This window comes from Lottia gigantea, assembly GCF_000327385.1.
Source record: "Lottia gigantea unplaced genomic scaffold LOTGIsca_23, whole genome shotgun sequence".
NCBI classification, from domain to species: domain Eukaryota; kingdom Metazoa; phylum Mollusca; class Gastropoda; family Lottiidae; genus Lottia; species Lottia gigantea.
The window spans coordinates 2885200-2901988 of record NW_008708645.1 but is presented as its reverse complement, the minus strand read 5'-3'; the positions used below and the strand labels follow the sequence as shown (position 1 = coordinate 2901988).

The window sequence follows — 16789 nt, the reverse complement described above, 5'->3', positions numbered from 1 at the left end:
AAAAAGGGTCCGGGTTCACAAGCCAACGTAAACACCTTGAAGAATATCAAATATATATTTCAAATATTGAATCTCCACAAAAATAAACCACATGTTGAAAGATCTAGCCATAGATTGCTATCAGATGTACTGGAAGAATGAGCATCTCTAAATTGACTTGATAGCTATGAAGACGTAATGTTTATAATTGATCGCTAGGCGATGTCCCGTGTGGTGAATTTGGGCTAATGAGCATAAAAGAAACATGAAATCTAAAATATCATCAATATCGCTTGTAGAAAAGTATGGCATTATATGAATATTTTTAAAGAATATTTCTTCAAATTATGGATCTTCTAGAATTCTAAAAATATGAACATTTTTCGATAGTAAAATGTAACCTGTTTAAATTCTTGATAATTTGCATCACTTTAAGAGTCAGTGATCGTCAATTTATAGCGTATATTTTGAAGCATTTACATAATAAAAGTAATGAAGAATTGTATATAAAGATTCAAATTTTGAAAATCGAAATGTTTTTATTCAAAAAAATATTGAAGTTCTTCAAACATAGATAACTCCCTCCACCGAATTAAGTAAGAACACTATAAATATGGACTTCACAATAGTAGGCCTAAAAACAAAAACCTATCAAATGTTGAACATTGGGAGGGAAGCTTAAGTCCTGCTGCCACTCCCTATCCAACTCTCTTCTCTCTCGCTCCATTATACTGTTAGTAGGCCTAATAACAAAAACCTCTCAAATGCTGATCACTGGGAGAAAAGCTTAAGTCACCATTCCCGCTGCCACCCTCTATCCCACTCTCCATCGCTCCACTACAGTATATTATACAGTTGAGTTTCTGTGTGGTTTATGCAGCCCTGTTTATGCAAAATGTTTTCAAAATGTCCTTTTTAGTGCAAATAAATATTGGTTAATTGGCAACAAATCATACTCTTTAAGTGGCAAATCATAATCTTTAAGTGGCAAATCATAATCCTGAAGTGGCAAACCTATATATAGAGTGCACTTTCACAACTAATAAAACATATATCAATGCATTAAGTATTCTTAAAGAAGCCTGTTCTCTTAAAAAGCACCGACGAAGGTCACAAGTCTTGAACATTAATCAACATGGTTTATTAAGATCCTAATGACATTGTCATGTATTTAGATTTATTTTTGATATTTCGTTAGTGTAGGGATTGGCAAAAATTCTAAAGGTTTGAACAAGACAAGAAACTAATTAATTGTCACAGATAGCCTAGTACCGGTTAGGATTGAACTTGCCCCGTGTTATACAAAAATGCGTAACAATATATGAAGTAATCAGTCTGTCATGTCAAACGTTTCCTTGTCGCATAGTAAAATGACAATCATGGTTTTGCCGGTCTTCGTTAGTCAAAAAAGGCATAGAAAGGTAGAACATAAAACATTTATTTCCGACTGGTTGAAGATCGAAACACCTTCAGTGGTACATGGGGCCAAAACAGACTCCTACAGACTTGATATAGAAACTTAAAGATGGGTTCCCTTATTTTCATATATGAAAATGAAAATGCTAATACTTATGTGATTAGAAAGGAGAGGTGTTCTAATGACTTGGAAAAATACCAGTTTGTTTCACATATCCATAATTAATTCATAATGAGCCATATTAGAAGAGAATTACTAGCAGAATTCCAATGAGTGACCGATCAAGAAAGGTCAAAAAGTCTTTTAATTTATCCAGACTGTACATACATGGACATTTATAATTGCTTAAAACTCTTAATTATATGCAATAAGAACATAATGATATGATTAAGATTATATGATAATTCACTAGAAACAACAATTATTCAAATAGTTGGCCTAATATGATACTAAAAAATATGTAAACCCATCTTTAATACTGTGATAATGTTGTCAAAAATATGACACATTAACACCTGCAACTTACAAATCTACATAACAAAAAACACGACCAGTCCATCGTCGAAATGGACACATTGAACAAAACCTAACAAATTCTTACTTCAAAATTATGTATTTACTTCTGACAATATGAAATGGTGTGTTTAATAACAACCGATTACTTAGTGGGCAAGAATCTCCCCCACCCCCTATGTCGCTTTAAGAGAAGTTCCCACATGGTATTGCATGATGGTGCCAGGCTTTATTGGCCCAATTCAGGACAGAAAAGAAGAACGTAAAACTCCATTCCAATTCAACATGATAGCATGGATTATAGCCTATAATTTGAAAAAAAATATTACAATAAGAACGATGTAGTTAAGATATCGAGACATGGCCATGTTCGACCACTTGCTACTTTTTGCCACCAACTTGTGTTTTTATTTTAGTACTACTTTTGGAGAGTTCACAATACTCTAAGACATTGATCAATATTGTTACCTATATAACGCCCGCCATTTTATGGTTATCACATGAACGCAAGGTTACGTCTTACGTTCATGTAAACTGGTTTTAAGGATAATAAATTAATTCTAGTGATGTCAAAAATATACACTTACCTTAGCAGTTTGAAGTAGAAATCGACAACAATCGCGACGTAAACTTCCACCGCAATCCAACTGATGTGTATGATATAACATTAGATTCTATTGAAAAGACGTTATTCGAGACTATATTCAAACAGTAGTCGAGTGAATCAGTCAAGTCGTTAACCAGGTGAAACTATGACAAATTTGAAGTGAAAGGAATATATTCAGTGACGTTCTTGTCTAAATACAAGTAGGCGTTGAGGTTGATGTATTGTAAAGAATAAGTGAATATATTATAATATACATTTACTCTTCTAATAATAACATAAAGCAGGAAATACGCTTAACGGGATAGCTTGCCAGACAAAGTAACATACGCATACTGACTGCTTGGTTTATATTCAGACATTTGAGCAAAAATTCAACCAACAAAAAGTCTAGTTCATTATCGGGTGATAATAAATAATTTCACTAATTTCCTTATAATCTGTCAAAAACCTGTCTTCATGCATGTTAACGACAAATTGTGGGAAGAAGGACTGGCATGTCGACGGACATCGGTGACGCTTCACATTTAGGCATATACAAAAATCATTTACTAAAAGCACTTTGCTGAAGGTGATATCCTTGAAGCGTAAAAGTTCTCTATTTTTAAATAGTTTGTGGGATCGAAGACCACCTCCTTCTATAGATGTGTGTGATTTAGATTAACCAAGTTTCATTTAACGAGTACGCTACTAACGGTTATCATGAGTGCCTTTATGGATTAATGCAAAATAGCTCGTTTGTATAAACTATTCTTTCTTATGCCGCTGTCTTGGCAAAATCTCATTGCACACTGCATGACGTTGCCCATTGACAACCTCAGTTACAATCGATGTTCCCGAATGCCCATTGACAACCTCAGTTACAATCGATGTTCCCGAATGCCCATTGACAACCTCAGTTACAATCGATGTTCCCGAATGCCCATTGACAACCTCAGTTACAATCGATGTTCCCGAATGCCCATTGACAACCTCAGTTACAATCGATGTTCCCGAAAGTAGACTATTTCTTCAATGTTTCTTGTGAAAAAGTGGCAACTTAAAACTAGTTAAAATTGTCCAATTGTTTTATGTTTCGTTTTTCAGTGGCATAAATCTTTATATTCTTATATATTATCATTTTTTTTTTTTAATTTCAGAATCGGCCATTGATTTTTGTCGCGTTAACCCTACCATGAAGTTTGCCGATCCTGCCAGTTGTTCCTTGTTCTTTGATTGTTCCAAATATGAACATGATAGAGATTTATATAAATACCAAGCTGAATGTGTTTATTTATATTTATTTGATATAAAACTCAAGAAATGTGTTTATTTCCTCGATGCTGATTGTCAATCTAGACCAGTTCCAAGAGCACCTTGTAAGTTTTTTCGTTATTACAGTAAAAAGTTTAAAATCTTAATTTTAGCTCAAATATTTGCTATTTAATACTAAACAAACACACGAAAGCCGTAGCAGTTCGCATATACATACTAGTCTAATATCTATTTTTTAAAGGCTACGTCCCTTAGTGTGCGAACTATTTTTCGGAAAAACTTTTTCAATGTCAAAGTGTCGGTCGAACATGCTGCACTAAGGTTCCAAGTTGCGATTATTTTTGAACCACAGATACAAATTGGCACACGAGGGGCTACAGAGGAACCCAACTTTAATGAACACGTAGAGGCAGGCCAGTAGCAGCCCCCCTAAAAAATTTTGCCCCCCCCCCACTGAAAATTTAGATGACTTAAATGACTTGTTGAGTTACTATAGTTGAGCCCACCTTCAAAATATTTGCCCCATTTCCCGAGACCCTGGGCTAACTACGGGTCTGCGTAGAGGAATCATGTAACCATTGGGTTAATATCCCGGCTGTAATAAATTTACTGAATTATATTTCCAGGTGAATATAGAAGAGGACATTGTCGACATGGTAGAAATAATGATCAATGTATTCCCTGTGCTGCTAACTGTGTAACATTACATGATGGTGATAATGTTTACCCTGGTCGTGCTTTAACTTCCTACTATCTGTCATGTGCTAGTGGTAGAACCCTTAATATTAAAACATGCCCAGACGGTTTGGTATTTGATCCCTTGTTCGGACCAAATGGAACGTGCGTGTCCGATTTGACTACTGGTAATATATCACATTTTTTCTAAATTTTGATACCATCGGCGAAATATGCCGTAACACAACTTGTCTCCCAAAAACTTAATACGTCATGGTTCTCATACGCATACAACTCCAGTTTGATCCAGGAAAACAAGTGTCGTTTGTTGATGTCGATGGTTTATATATTGTCACCATCTTCAACGCATGAATTACGCTAAAAAGCTTCAGATATGTATATCATTTTCAATGATACTTCAATAGCAGAAGCCTCAAAATGTACTTTTATCACGAAAAAGGGATACAAACTGCGATAAAATAAAAGAAAACTAAAAAGTGATGTCATACCATAATTGAATAAAACACAATGACGAAGCCGGACTTCCTTAAATTGACTGAATTTAGAAAACACAATATACATGTAGCTCTATTTGCAACATCCATGAATATTTTAACAGACCATTTTTGCATACTATCCAAAACCTCAGCCATCATTGGTTTCAAAAGTGAAGTAAATTGTATTTTTCTCGTACTAATTGTAGAAACACTAAGATTATTCTGTGAAGCTATGCCGGGTCAAATTATACCTCATCCAGGAGAGTGTGCTATGTATTACGACTGTTCGCAAACGGCTTATAGTGGTAATTTTAAAATCTACGAAGCTGAATGTAAATACCCGAATTTATTTGATATCGCCTCTTCGTCTTGTAAAGATTTCTTCAACGTTTCTTGTGAAAAGCGGCGTGAACCAATCTCCCCATGTAAGTATTTACTCGTTTGTTGAATTTCCCCTATCATGGGAGCTGATATGGAAGTGGTCAGTAGTTTGCGGGGGACGAACCGTGTGAAACAAGCTATGGGCATTGAAGATATATCGATACATTATGGGAAATGGAAAAGACTGCCAAAATCTTGTCATATTTCCCTGTGGCAAACTGAATGTCGAACCAATTCAGGAGCAGCAATATAGAGCCTCGGTTCCCAACCTGGGGTGTTTTCTCCCCCCCAGGGTTGTGGACTAAGGTGTCAGGGGTGTGGCCAACTGTCGTAGGAGAAGAATTCATTTTGAATTGAGAGAGTACCTCACATCATCACATGCTGGAAATGTAGATGAAACATAGATGGTCCAGGGTTGTGAAGGCTGAAAAAGGTTGGGAACCACCGGTATAGAGCATCCACTATCAGTTACATTTAAATATGACATCCTAGGTGAGATCCAGGTGAACTCGGCGAGGTAGAATCCTGCTCCCCAGGGACTCAGAGGTAGATTTCAGCAAAGGTTGACAGGGGATGCAAGTAAAAGGGACAAACATGATACGTATCTAGTTATTGATATGTGCGTTACAGTTTGAGCAAGATTACGACCCATTGGCACCAGGAATCGAAAAGAGCATGCTAATGACATTATCCTGGACAATTTCCTTCATTGAACACAGTATGGTATTAAAACTTCATGTAACTTGTATTTCAGGTGAATATAAACAGTATCAATGTACAGATATGAGCTGTATACCATGTAACCAAGTGTTACCGGACTGCTCTGGACGTGTTAACGGTCTGTACGCTGTACCCAGATGGGAGCTGACCTCTTCTTATATCTACTGCGCTGACTTTAGGTTCATGTACCGTTATGATTGCCCACCTGGTCAAGTTTTTGATATTTTAGAGCGGAGATGTGCTACTAGTGTATCGAAAGGTAAGATTTTGTTTGCTTTATCGTGATAGAAGATTAGAGCTATTTCACCAACCGTTCCTTTGTCAGACCTAGTGTTAATGGTGTCTAATGCACCATCGCGTCCATTTACAGCAGCTTGATTGGCTGGAATGTCTAGACTGAATAAAGCTGGGATGGAATTTCGTGCCGGATTAAACTGAAATTGTCCGAGCCCCGTTCCGCAAAATTGAGCATGAAAAGATTACTTCGCTACCTCTGTCGCAACTAGAAATGGCGTAAGGTAATGAAGAGCAGAACGTAAAACTCAATTTCATTTCAGAATCGATGACGGCCTATTGTAACAAGTATCCGGCAGGAAGAATTGGTAATCCTCTACATTGTGCCCAGTATTACGACTGTACAGCTCCCATGTCATCAAGACTGGTAGAATGTCCCTACCCTAAACTCTTCTCGTATGAATACATGGAGTGCCAACCTTTTGAGAAAGTTGATTGTGGCCGTCGTATTGATTTCAAGAATCCATGTAAGTATATTTCAATACCGTTAATTCCAGATTCATTGAACAGGACCGGACATCCAACGATTGAATTGTTATCTAAACCTGAAACGCATCGTTTTTTACACTGGTTCTAGAGCCTGAAACGAGTGAAGTAGGTCGACGGGAAATCCCGTAACTAATCGTCCTCTTGGCACATTGGGCTAGTTACAGGTCTGGGCCCTAGTCATTGAGATTGGGCAAAGCTGAAACCCTTTGTGTTGCTAGTCCAAAGCCTTTGTCCTGCTCAAATACCCCTTAAACTGCCAAGCATTTTCTCGTTGTCGGCATGAAAAGTAAATCTCGAACATCATTCCATATCAGTAGAAAAGAAAAATAGTCCAACAGCAGAGAAGGATCACGATTCTGTTGAAAAGATCGTCTCCATCGAAATGAAAAGGATTAGATTCGATAAGAAGTTGGAACCTTGGAAATTTTTTTTTTCAGGTGATTATCAAAGATTCTACACCTGTTCTAGCAGTGATCAATCACAGTGTCCACCATGTGAGTCTCTGTACCCTTCGTGTCATCTTCAACCAGCTGGTTTCATAGCAGCTTTACCTGGTACGACTAACCAGTACTATATCTGTAAGACTGGTAGGGCTATCTTAATGAAATGTCGCACCACCTTCAACACCGAATTAATGAAATGCATGGATCCCGAATCAAACATAAACACACAACCTAATAATAATGGCTCTAACTTAAATCCCTACCCGTTTCCAAATCAACCAACATCGTTTCCAAATCAACCAACATCGTTTCCAAATCAACAACCAACGTTTCCAAATCAACCATCGAGGTTTCCAAATCAACCATCAAATAAACCATCAAATCAACCACCAACCTTCCCACCAACCAGTGGTGGCGGTAATAATGTGAATGTGAATAAACCGTTTCAACCGCCTTACCAACCAATAACTCAGCCACAGACACCTACAACCAATACTCAAACTGGTTCCATCACGGGTTCCAATACGGGTTCCAACCCGCTGACAATCCAGTTTCCAGTACTTAAACCAGTACCACCGACCACACCAACTCAACCACCACCCCAACCACCGACAGTTGCACCGACTCAACCACCAACTACTATAAATATTGCCAAGCCTGGGGAACCAGGTAACTTTATTATATTCTCATAATGATCTTTATATGTTTTATGTTCATCTGATTTAACGTGAACAAGCACGCATGGCACCTGTCTATTAAAAAACCATTGCGACAACAGTTCTGAATTGCATTTTGACACAAGAGATATACACGTGAAATGGATACGTTACTGCCAACTTGAATACCATTGTATATGAAAGTTCTTAAGGAACAACAGGGCGAGTGTGCGCTTGAGGCTCCCACGAACCAAACTTTTTCCAATCCTGTGTCTACCATTTACATCCGATTTGGATCTTTGGCTCGTTAACTGTTTTTTATATCTGCTAATAGACAGACGTCATTTTTTTAAAAGCACATTTCTCATTGCATGAACAAGTAATTATGTTATAATTGCATGAAACTCTGTATCATCATATTGTACCTAATAAATATAATGTATTCCTGTTAATGCATGACCATCCCAAAAAATAACGTTTACCCTTTTCGTACGATGGTTGTTTGGTGACTTCAAAATTATAAATTAGCCAATGGAATGGTTCGTTTCGCACACCGAAGTTCACTTTTTTAGACTTAATCGTCTTGAAAGAAGAGTTTGGAAAAAAACACGAGCGTTAGTGAAACAATTTGAGATCAACTTCAAGTGAAGTCCTGCGACAAGGATAAGAATATTGCAATAAGTTTTTAAAAGCTTTCAAGCGCCTTCTGGTAAGAAAAGAGTAAAGGTTGTTTCACCTTTTGGAGTCTGTTGTTACATTTTCTTATCTTGCATGAGCGGGTTTGGGCTACGTACATGATGTTTGTTTTAATTTAACTGCATGAAAAATTTCTTTTTGGTATTTGGTGAACAATATATGAATGCAGGAAGAAGAATTACGCATTTGAACATAAACTAGTTTCATCTGTGAAGTCAGAACATTCACAGAACAATTCTCCATTGGATTATTTTAAGCAAACGGAAGTCATTAAGCTTATGACCTGAATGACTGACAAAGACCCATCCCCATCCCCCAAAAATATAACGTAACGTTACCTCAAAGTCAACATATATGCTTAATCATTTTCTCACTTATAACTGTACAGCCTCCAGTTGTTACCGTATGTTAAAGAAATAGGATGTGACGTCTCTTCAAAACCAACATGGATGCTTGGTCGCCTTTTGACACATTTAAATTGAAAATTATAAAATATTATGAGTGGAATACAATGAACGAAAAAATACACCACTTCCAGAACACCTTAATGGCCTGCTCTGTCCAAAAAGTATTAAAAAGTGCAAAAAAACTCCTTCCTGTACAACTATATTGAGAGTTATTCATTCGAGGGAATGCAATTTATAATTCTCTTTTGAATACAAAATAAGTCTCCATCCATGGTCATTGGACATTTGAAAATCTTTGGCAATATGCAATATCATGGTAGACCTAGATAGCGATCATAAACAAGCGACTGAGCGCGATCTAACTTTCTAACAAAAGACCTAATAATTTGGAGGTTACAATGTTATTTTTTGTAAAAAATATGTGGTGAGTAGAAGAAATATATATATATATATATATATATATATATGATTAAAGTTGCATTCCCTCGAAAATATTTTCTAAAAAAAGTAATAAGTATACTAAAAACCACATATTTTTATACATCGGAAATACTTGTTTGGCGTAAAAAAAAAATAATGAAAGGTCTACAAGATTGAGCATGCCTTTTTGTTTACACGGGGGAATGTAGCTTTAATGCATCTATTGAAGAGGAAGTGTGTGCTAAGTTTTTAAGAATATAAATGGCTATGTATTATGAACTATTTATTTCAACATTGTAATGATTGGGCCAAAATACAAAATCGACCGTTTTTGAGCTTTTTCTTAGCATAATTAAGTTCATAAACCAAGGATTGCTTACTCAACAATTAAAAAAGGGCGGGGGGACTTCATTTGCTTATAACTATTTACATCATACGTCACTTCCGGTGTTTGTAAATTTTTCATGGTGAAATCTCCCATTATAATTATACATTGCCGTGTATCTCCATTCTTATCTCATCCATCTATTCTTTTCCAGGATTCAATATAAACGCATACTGTTCAATCAACAGATACCAAATATTCCCCCACCCTTCAAGCTGTGCTAAATACTACAACTGTATGCAACCTTATAGTGCATTTGGGTCATTTGTAATGGAATGTCCCTATCCAGCTCTATTTGATGTATTAAAGAGAACATGTAAACCATTTACAGAAGTCAAATGTGAACCTGGAGTTTATACACCTGTAGCACCCTGTAAGTATCTACTTCTTTCCTATTTTATTAGTCAAATGTAGTGAATTTTAGAAGTATATTGTTCCTAGGTAAATATGATAAATATTAAATAATTTATTTATTTATCTAGGTGACTATGAAAAATATTTAACTATCGATTTATTTATTTGTTTAGGTGATAATCATAAATATTAAACAATGTATTTATTTGTCTAGGTGAATATGATAAATATTAAATTATGTATTTATTTTTCTAGGTGAATATGATCAATATTAAACTATCTATTTATTTATTTGCCTAGGTGAATATGATCAATATTAAATTATCTATTTATTTGTCTAGGTAAATATGATCAATATTAAACTATCTATTTATTTGTCTAGTTGAATATGATAAATATTAAACTATCTCTTTATTTATTTGTCTAGTTGAATATGATAAATATTAAACTATCTCTTTATTTATTTTTCTATGTGAATATGATAAATATTAAACTATCTCTTTATTTATTTGCCTAGGTGAATATGATCAATATTTAACTATATATTTATTTATTTGCCTAGGTGAATATGATCAATATTAAATTATCTATTTATTTGCCTAGGTGAATATGATCAATATTAAACTATCTCTTTATTTATTTGCCTAGGTGAATATGATCAATATTAAACTATCTATTTATTTATTTGCCTAGGTGAATATGATCAATATTAAATTATCTATTTATTTGCCTAGGTGAATATGATCAATATTAAACTATCTATTTATTTGTGTAGTTGAATATAATAAATATTAAATTATTAGTTTATTTTTCTAGGTGAATATGCTAATTATTAAACTATGTATTTATTTTTCTAGGTGAATATGATAAATAATTAACTATGTATTTATTTGTTTAGGTGAATATGATAAATATTAAACTATCTCTTTATTTATTTGTTTAGGTGAATATGATAAATATTAAACTATCTCTTTATTTATTTTTCTATGTGAATATGATAAATATTAAACTATCTCTTTATTTATTTGTTTAGGTGAATATGATGAATAATAAACTATCTCTTTATTTATTTGTTTAGGTGAATATATTAAATATTAAACTATGTATTTATCTTTCTAGGTGAATATGATAAATACAGTGTAGAATGTCAAAATAAAAACTGTCCACCATGTGAAGAAAGCAATCCAAGTTGTAAAGGTAAAGAAGATGGAAGACATATGTTCCCAGGCGATCCATTAGGTGGTAAATATATGGAATGTCTGACGGAAAGAACCAGAAAAATATCTCAATGTCCGGCAGAAACATTTTTCGATCCATTGATGAGAGCTTGTAGTAAGGAACTAAAACGACGTAAGTGGATTTTTTTTATTATGGCTACATTTGAATATAAAGACGATTTTGACCTAGATGTTTTATCTTTTTGCATTGAGAAGCAAAGGCCTAAGAATTCCCTTAACAATTCTCTGTCTCGTAAAACATCAACAAGTCAATTACGATGAGCGTGTAAGATGGAAGGTTGGTTTTGTTTTATTTCAAAAGGAATTAGTCAGGTAAAAATGTTATTATGGTGTAAATTAAGTATGTACTTTTTTCAGAAACAATTGAAATATATTGTCGACAGAATCCTCAGAGTACCGCTCAACATCCATTCAACTGCGCTCAGTTTATAAAATGTACAGCTAACAGTACGCTAGTTATTGAATGTGGTTACCCAAGATTATTCAATGGTACAGCTTGTGATGATTTTAAGAAGGTGGACTGTAAAAAACGCTATAAACCAGTAGCACCATGTAAGCTCATTTATTTATTTATACCAAATTTCTAAAACCACCCCATAGAAACCCTAGATTGTTTAAGCATTTCAACTCATTAAATAGATTTGGGAATTAGAAAAAAAAATCCACCGCATAGTTCCGCAATACTGAAACTAGCTTTAAATCAATACATTGCTTCGCCATTTTCAGGGGTTGATTTGGGTGTCGAAAATATGTAAAAGCACAAAAAATGAATAAATATCGCGTACAGTGTTCTAGATAGTGCTGGTACGATATATCGGTGAATCGATGTATCGCAATACGACATGCCACGATACGCATATCGTATCGCGACGTCATGTATCGATTCCTTTAATTCCATATTAAAGTGGAGATTTTTATTACTAAATATCACAGTTATAAAGTTATGAATTAATATACATAGAAAATCAAATGTTAATTTTTATCTCATTTCTCCATATCACGATATGTAACGTATCGTGACCCTTGTATCGAGATATGCATCGTATTGTGACCCTTGTATCGGGATATGTATCGTATCGTGACCCTTGTATCGAGATATGTATCGTATTGTGACCCTTGTATCGGGATATGTATCGTATCGTGACCCTTGTATCGAGATATGTATCGTATCGTAACCCTTGTATCGGGATATGTATCGTATATCGTGTCCCTTGTATTGCGATATGTATCGTACCTTGGCATGATTGACGATACCCAGTTCTAGAGGAAAAAAAAACGGCCACCATCTCATCTTCTTTGAACAAACAATGATACTATTTCAGGTGAATATGCCCAGAACAGAAGATGTCCACCAGGAGCATCAACATGTCAACCATGTGAACAGAGAATACCAAGCTGTGTGGGAGTACCTAATAAAGAACAACCTTACCCTGGTCGACCACCATCACCTTTATTTGTTGTCTGTGACTCGGGAAGAACATCAGCTGTTATGCAATGTCTCAAAAACATCTTTAACCCAACTGAACGAAGATGTGGCGGTTCTATATCTAATGGTATGTCATTTAACACATATCCCTGTAGATTTTGATTTCGAATAAGGGAGAATTTAACTTTTCCAAAATGTGCAGACCTATATTAGGATTTGAATTACACTATTTTGGAAACTGTGTCGTTTATTATGCTGTTATTTGCCTTGTTATTACGAAATATCATTTACGTTTCATGTAATTCCAGAAAAACTTGACAAATCCAGTCAAGTTTTTCTGGATTTACAGGAACCACAGTCGTCTGATAGGAAATGATGGCGTTACGAGACTTTATATGTCCAAGATACACATATGGAACTTCTCTTTGAAGGAGTCCGCTACTATAATATTTTTACTCTCTATTTTGCAATGATTTTTTTTTCAAATTTTCAGCTAATGTGGCAAGTATTTGTGTTCGACACCCAAAATCAACGTTTCCCGACCCTGAGAATTGTGCCCGTTATTTTAACTGCAGTATGAAAGAGATTATACTAGACCGACCATTCCACGCAGAATGTAAATACCCCGATCTCTATAATACCATTGGTAATAAATGTGAACGCTTTCACGAAACTTTGGCTAGTGGTGGTTGTGGTACACGTTATGCTCCAATCGAGCCATGTAAGTATTTATATTTACACTGTTTTCTGAATTGAATTTTGACAATCATTTTCACATGAATTGAAATACCAATTACAAAATACTAGTGAGAGTCTTGGATTGACCTTGGGTTGATGAAAATGTTAAATACCTGAAAAAATATTACTCTTAAAAATGAACTTTTCAGTCCGATTAGTGTTACATTTTCACATGAATTTTCTGGGAGGAAAGCGTGTCTATCTATGTCTGTAAAATCACAGAACCTTATATTTCTATGGACCCAAAGACATCCTACGACAAATGGTATACAGTTTTATTTTACATATGTATGAAATGAAGGAAAAAAAAAAATTCAATTCAGAGCTCAATGTATGGATAGGGTCAGAGTTTTTTGACTATACTTTTATCAATGGAAAGTCATGCTAATATTGTCAGTGTTGCTCTAAAGCGTGTATTCGAAATATTATTAAAATGATTGGCATGATTCGATTTTCCGACATGAAAACGACAAAAAAGTTGATGTATCAAATTATAAACAATAAAATTCAGAGTGATCGGACAGATGGAATTTTTGACCAATATATGCCCCACAGCATAAAATTCAAAGAAATTAACTTACCCTTTATTACACAAACATCATTTTTATCATAAATACACTTTTATTCACATTTCACTCTTCCAATTTCAATTTTAAACACAATATTGTCAATGTTTTTACACATGGTCAAACAATATACAGGGGGTATCCATTTTAGTGACGTAATATCCTACTAGAGTAACGTCCCGTTTTTAAGACGACATTATTTTGTCACGTGGGAGGTTAATTTGCACGTGCTTATCGAAACTGTATCGTATAACGCAGTGCGAAAAGTGGCTCTAATACAAAGCAACAGTTGAAAGCGTTCTTGTATGGCCGTAGTTTCGATGGGTGCGGGCAAACCGACCATTCATGAGGCAAATTACTGTCGTCGCTTAAAAAACAAGGATTTTGTTATATTACTTCATGCTAAAAGAGTACCCCTGCAGTTTCTGTACTCGTTTGATTTTTGCAAAGTGTGAAAATATTGTAAATTTTGAATTGTTTCAATGAAAAATAGAAAACTCGTTGTGGGCAGAATGGATGAAACATTTTGTTCGTTTCACATTACACATATTGTGTGTTCGTACGATACAGTAGAAAGAAGCATATCGTATCAGCATGGACCAATGCCTCGTGTATTCGCTTCTTCAATTAACTGTATGAATAAATCTCACACACCGAACACCGCACATTATTTCTGATAGCTCAGTACCGAATACAGAAAAAAAATCTACCTGTTTAAATTACATATTCGCACGAGTAGATAAATATATTTTTCAAATAATGAACTATAATTCATGCACCGAAGACTGTACATTAACCCCATAAATCAGCATCGATTCAAAAAATCTACCAGTTTGAATTACCTTTTCGCACGAGTAGATAAATATATTTGTCTATATTTCAGGTGAATACCATCAACACTGTCCAACCTTTCCTAACTGCGAACAATGTAAGAGAAGAATACCGAATTGTAACGTGGGCAAACTGAACGATCCAGGTTTAAATTTAATACCAGACAACACAGCCACCTATCCAACAGAATGGTACATCTGTCTAGACAAACGCACCATTGCACATGGATCATGTCAACCTGGACAATTTTTTAACAGTACAGCCAGGGATTGTAAACCTTTACCTACTGGAGCAGCACGCATACCTTAACTCTTTATCAACGTATTATGTATTATAAACCAAAAAATGGAACAAAAAAATGGGAAAATGTACATAATAACCTATTACATAATATATGTATGTTAGAATTATAAATTTTTTTGACTTATTGTGACACGAAAGTAGCCAATACTGCGTCTTATACCTCGACATCATTCGGCGCTTTTCTTGCATCTCGGAACTAAGCTCGCGAAAAGAGCCAAAAAGGTCACCGACAGAAAGACCCTTAACGAATTGGCTGCGCTACCAGTAACTACTGCGTTGTGAACATGTTACAGAAAAAAATGGGCTATTTCATGTAGATTTACACGAAAAGTGCCTAATGATGGAAAGGTATATGACGGGGTTTGTAATAGCTTGATATTGTCAAAATGGAACCATGGGGGCAGAACTTTGTAACACTTTGCCGTTCCAAAGCCTACAAAGGGGACCCGTAGAATCCGACACTCCGACGCTTAAAATACGCGACTTAAGACCCTTTTCCAAAAGCCATACAGGTTTAATTTTGTGACCATGAACAACCAAGCATACACCAAATGAACATTATTATTGTTATGTGATGCATTTATATTTAAAAAAAAGGTGTACAGGCTCTCAAAATGAGGAAACTTGTCTGAAAACAAAATAAGCACCATTATAATAAATTATGTGGTTTCTATCAAAGCAGGACTGAAACACATGCTGTCACTTTGTGATCGGATCTATCTTATGATCAGACAACCATCTGCGATCGGCGTGTGAAAGTCTGGGGACATTCCATAAGTCAAATTTCCTCATTATTGAAATTGACCCAGGCTGAAAATGGGTAGAGTTAATCCAGGAAAGGTCAATACTGTTGTTATCCTTGTAAAAAACGGTTGTGGTTTTCTTTCACAATCTGTTTTGATTGTTCGTCTTCAGAAGGTGGACTTTTAATCACTAACGCATTTCCTACCAGAGCTAATCCGATAAAGAAAGCAATTTCAAATAGTGCTGCAACGAGCATCATGATCATCAACGAAGGAGGGCCTTCCGTGTCGAAAACTGCTCCACCAATACGCGGCACCACGATCTCCCCCATACCAGACGCTATCAGAGTGGTCGTTATAGTAAAACCACTCACAGGAACGTATTTATCACTCCAAACTAATGCAGTGGGCAACAACGACGACGAAAACAATCCGATAAGCACAGTTCCAATCCAGAAGAGTATCGGTCGGCTTACTGTTGCCAAAACTAGCATGGTCGTAGCACACAACAGTCCAGCCAAATTCACGGTCAGTACCACAAACAGATTAATATACTTTGAAAATATTAAGTTCATAATTCTACCGAACACAAACGAGCCCCAGTACATTGAAGTCATTATTGCCATAGTACTTTTTGTGTAATGAAAGTCGCTTATAACACCGAATTCTGTCAAAAGATCGCCGAACGCTAAACAGAATCCGAATATTGGGATATGGAATATGAACAGCAGGACCAGAAAGAAACAAGTACCCTGGTTGT

At 35.4% G+C, this 16789-nt stretch overlaps 2 protein-coding genes across 2 annotated transcripts in view; one reads left to right on the top strand and one right to left on the bottom strand.

The window, feature by feature from the left end:
• Positions 1–2125: 2125 nt before the first annotated feature.
• On the top strand, positions 2126–15935 carry LOTGIDRAFT_231869 (hypothetical protein; the record flags this gene model as incomplete). Its single annotated transcript, XM_009055049.1, has 13 exons — positions 2126–2171; positions 3653–3871; positions 4394–4630; positions 5146–5364; positions 6075–6299; positions 6598–6801; positions 7261–7935; positions 9985–10203; positions 11304–11534; positions 11780–11974; positions 12745–12975; positions 13342–13569; positions 15036–15935. 13 exons carry the CDS (start codon positions 2126–2128, stop codon positions 15290–15292), a joined length of 3186 nt encoding a protein of 1061 aa, XP_009053297.1. The 3' UTR covers positions 15293–15935.
• A 204-nt stretch (positions 15936–16139) lies between these two features.
• Positions 16140–16789, bottom strand: part of LOTGIDRAFT_160170 (hypothetical protein) — a gene marked incomplete at both ends in the record, with an annotated part of 2195 nt that continues 1545 nt past the window's right edge. The window contains one exon of the mRNA XM_009055048.1: positions 16140–16717. Coding sequence (XP_009053296.1) covers positions 16140–16717 — 578 coding nt within the window. The remainder of the gene's footprint in view (positions 16718–16789) is intronic.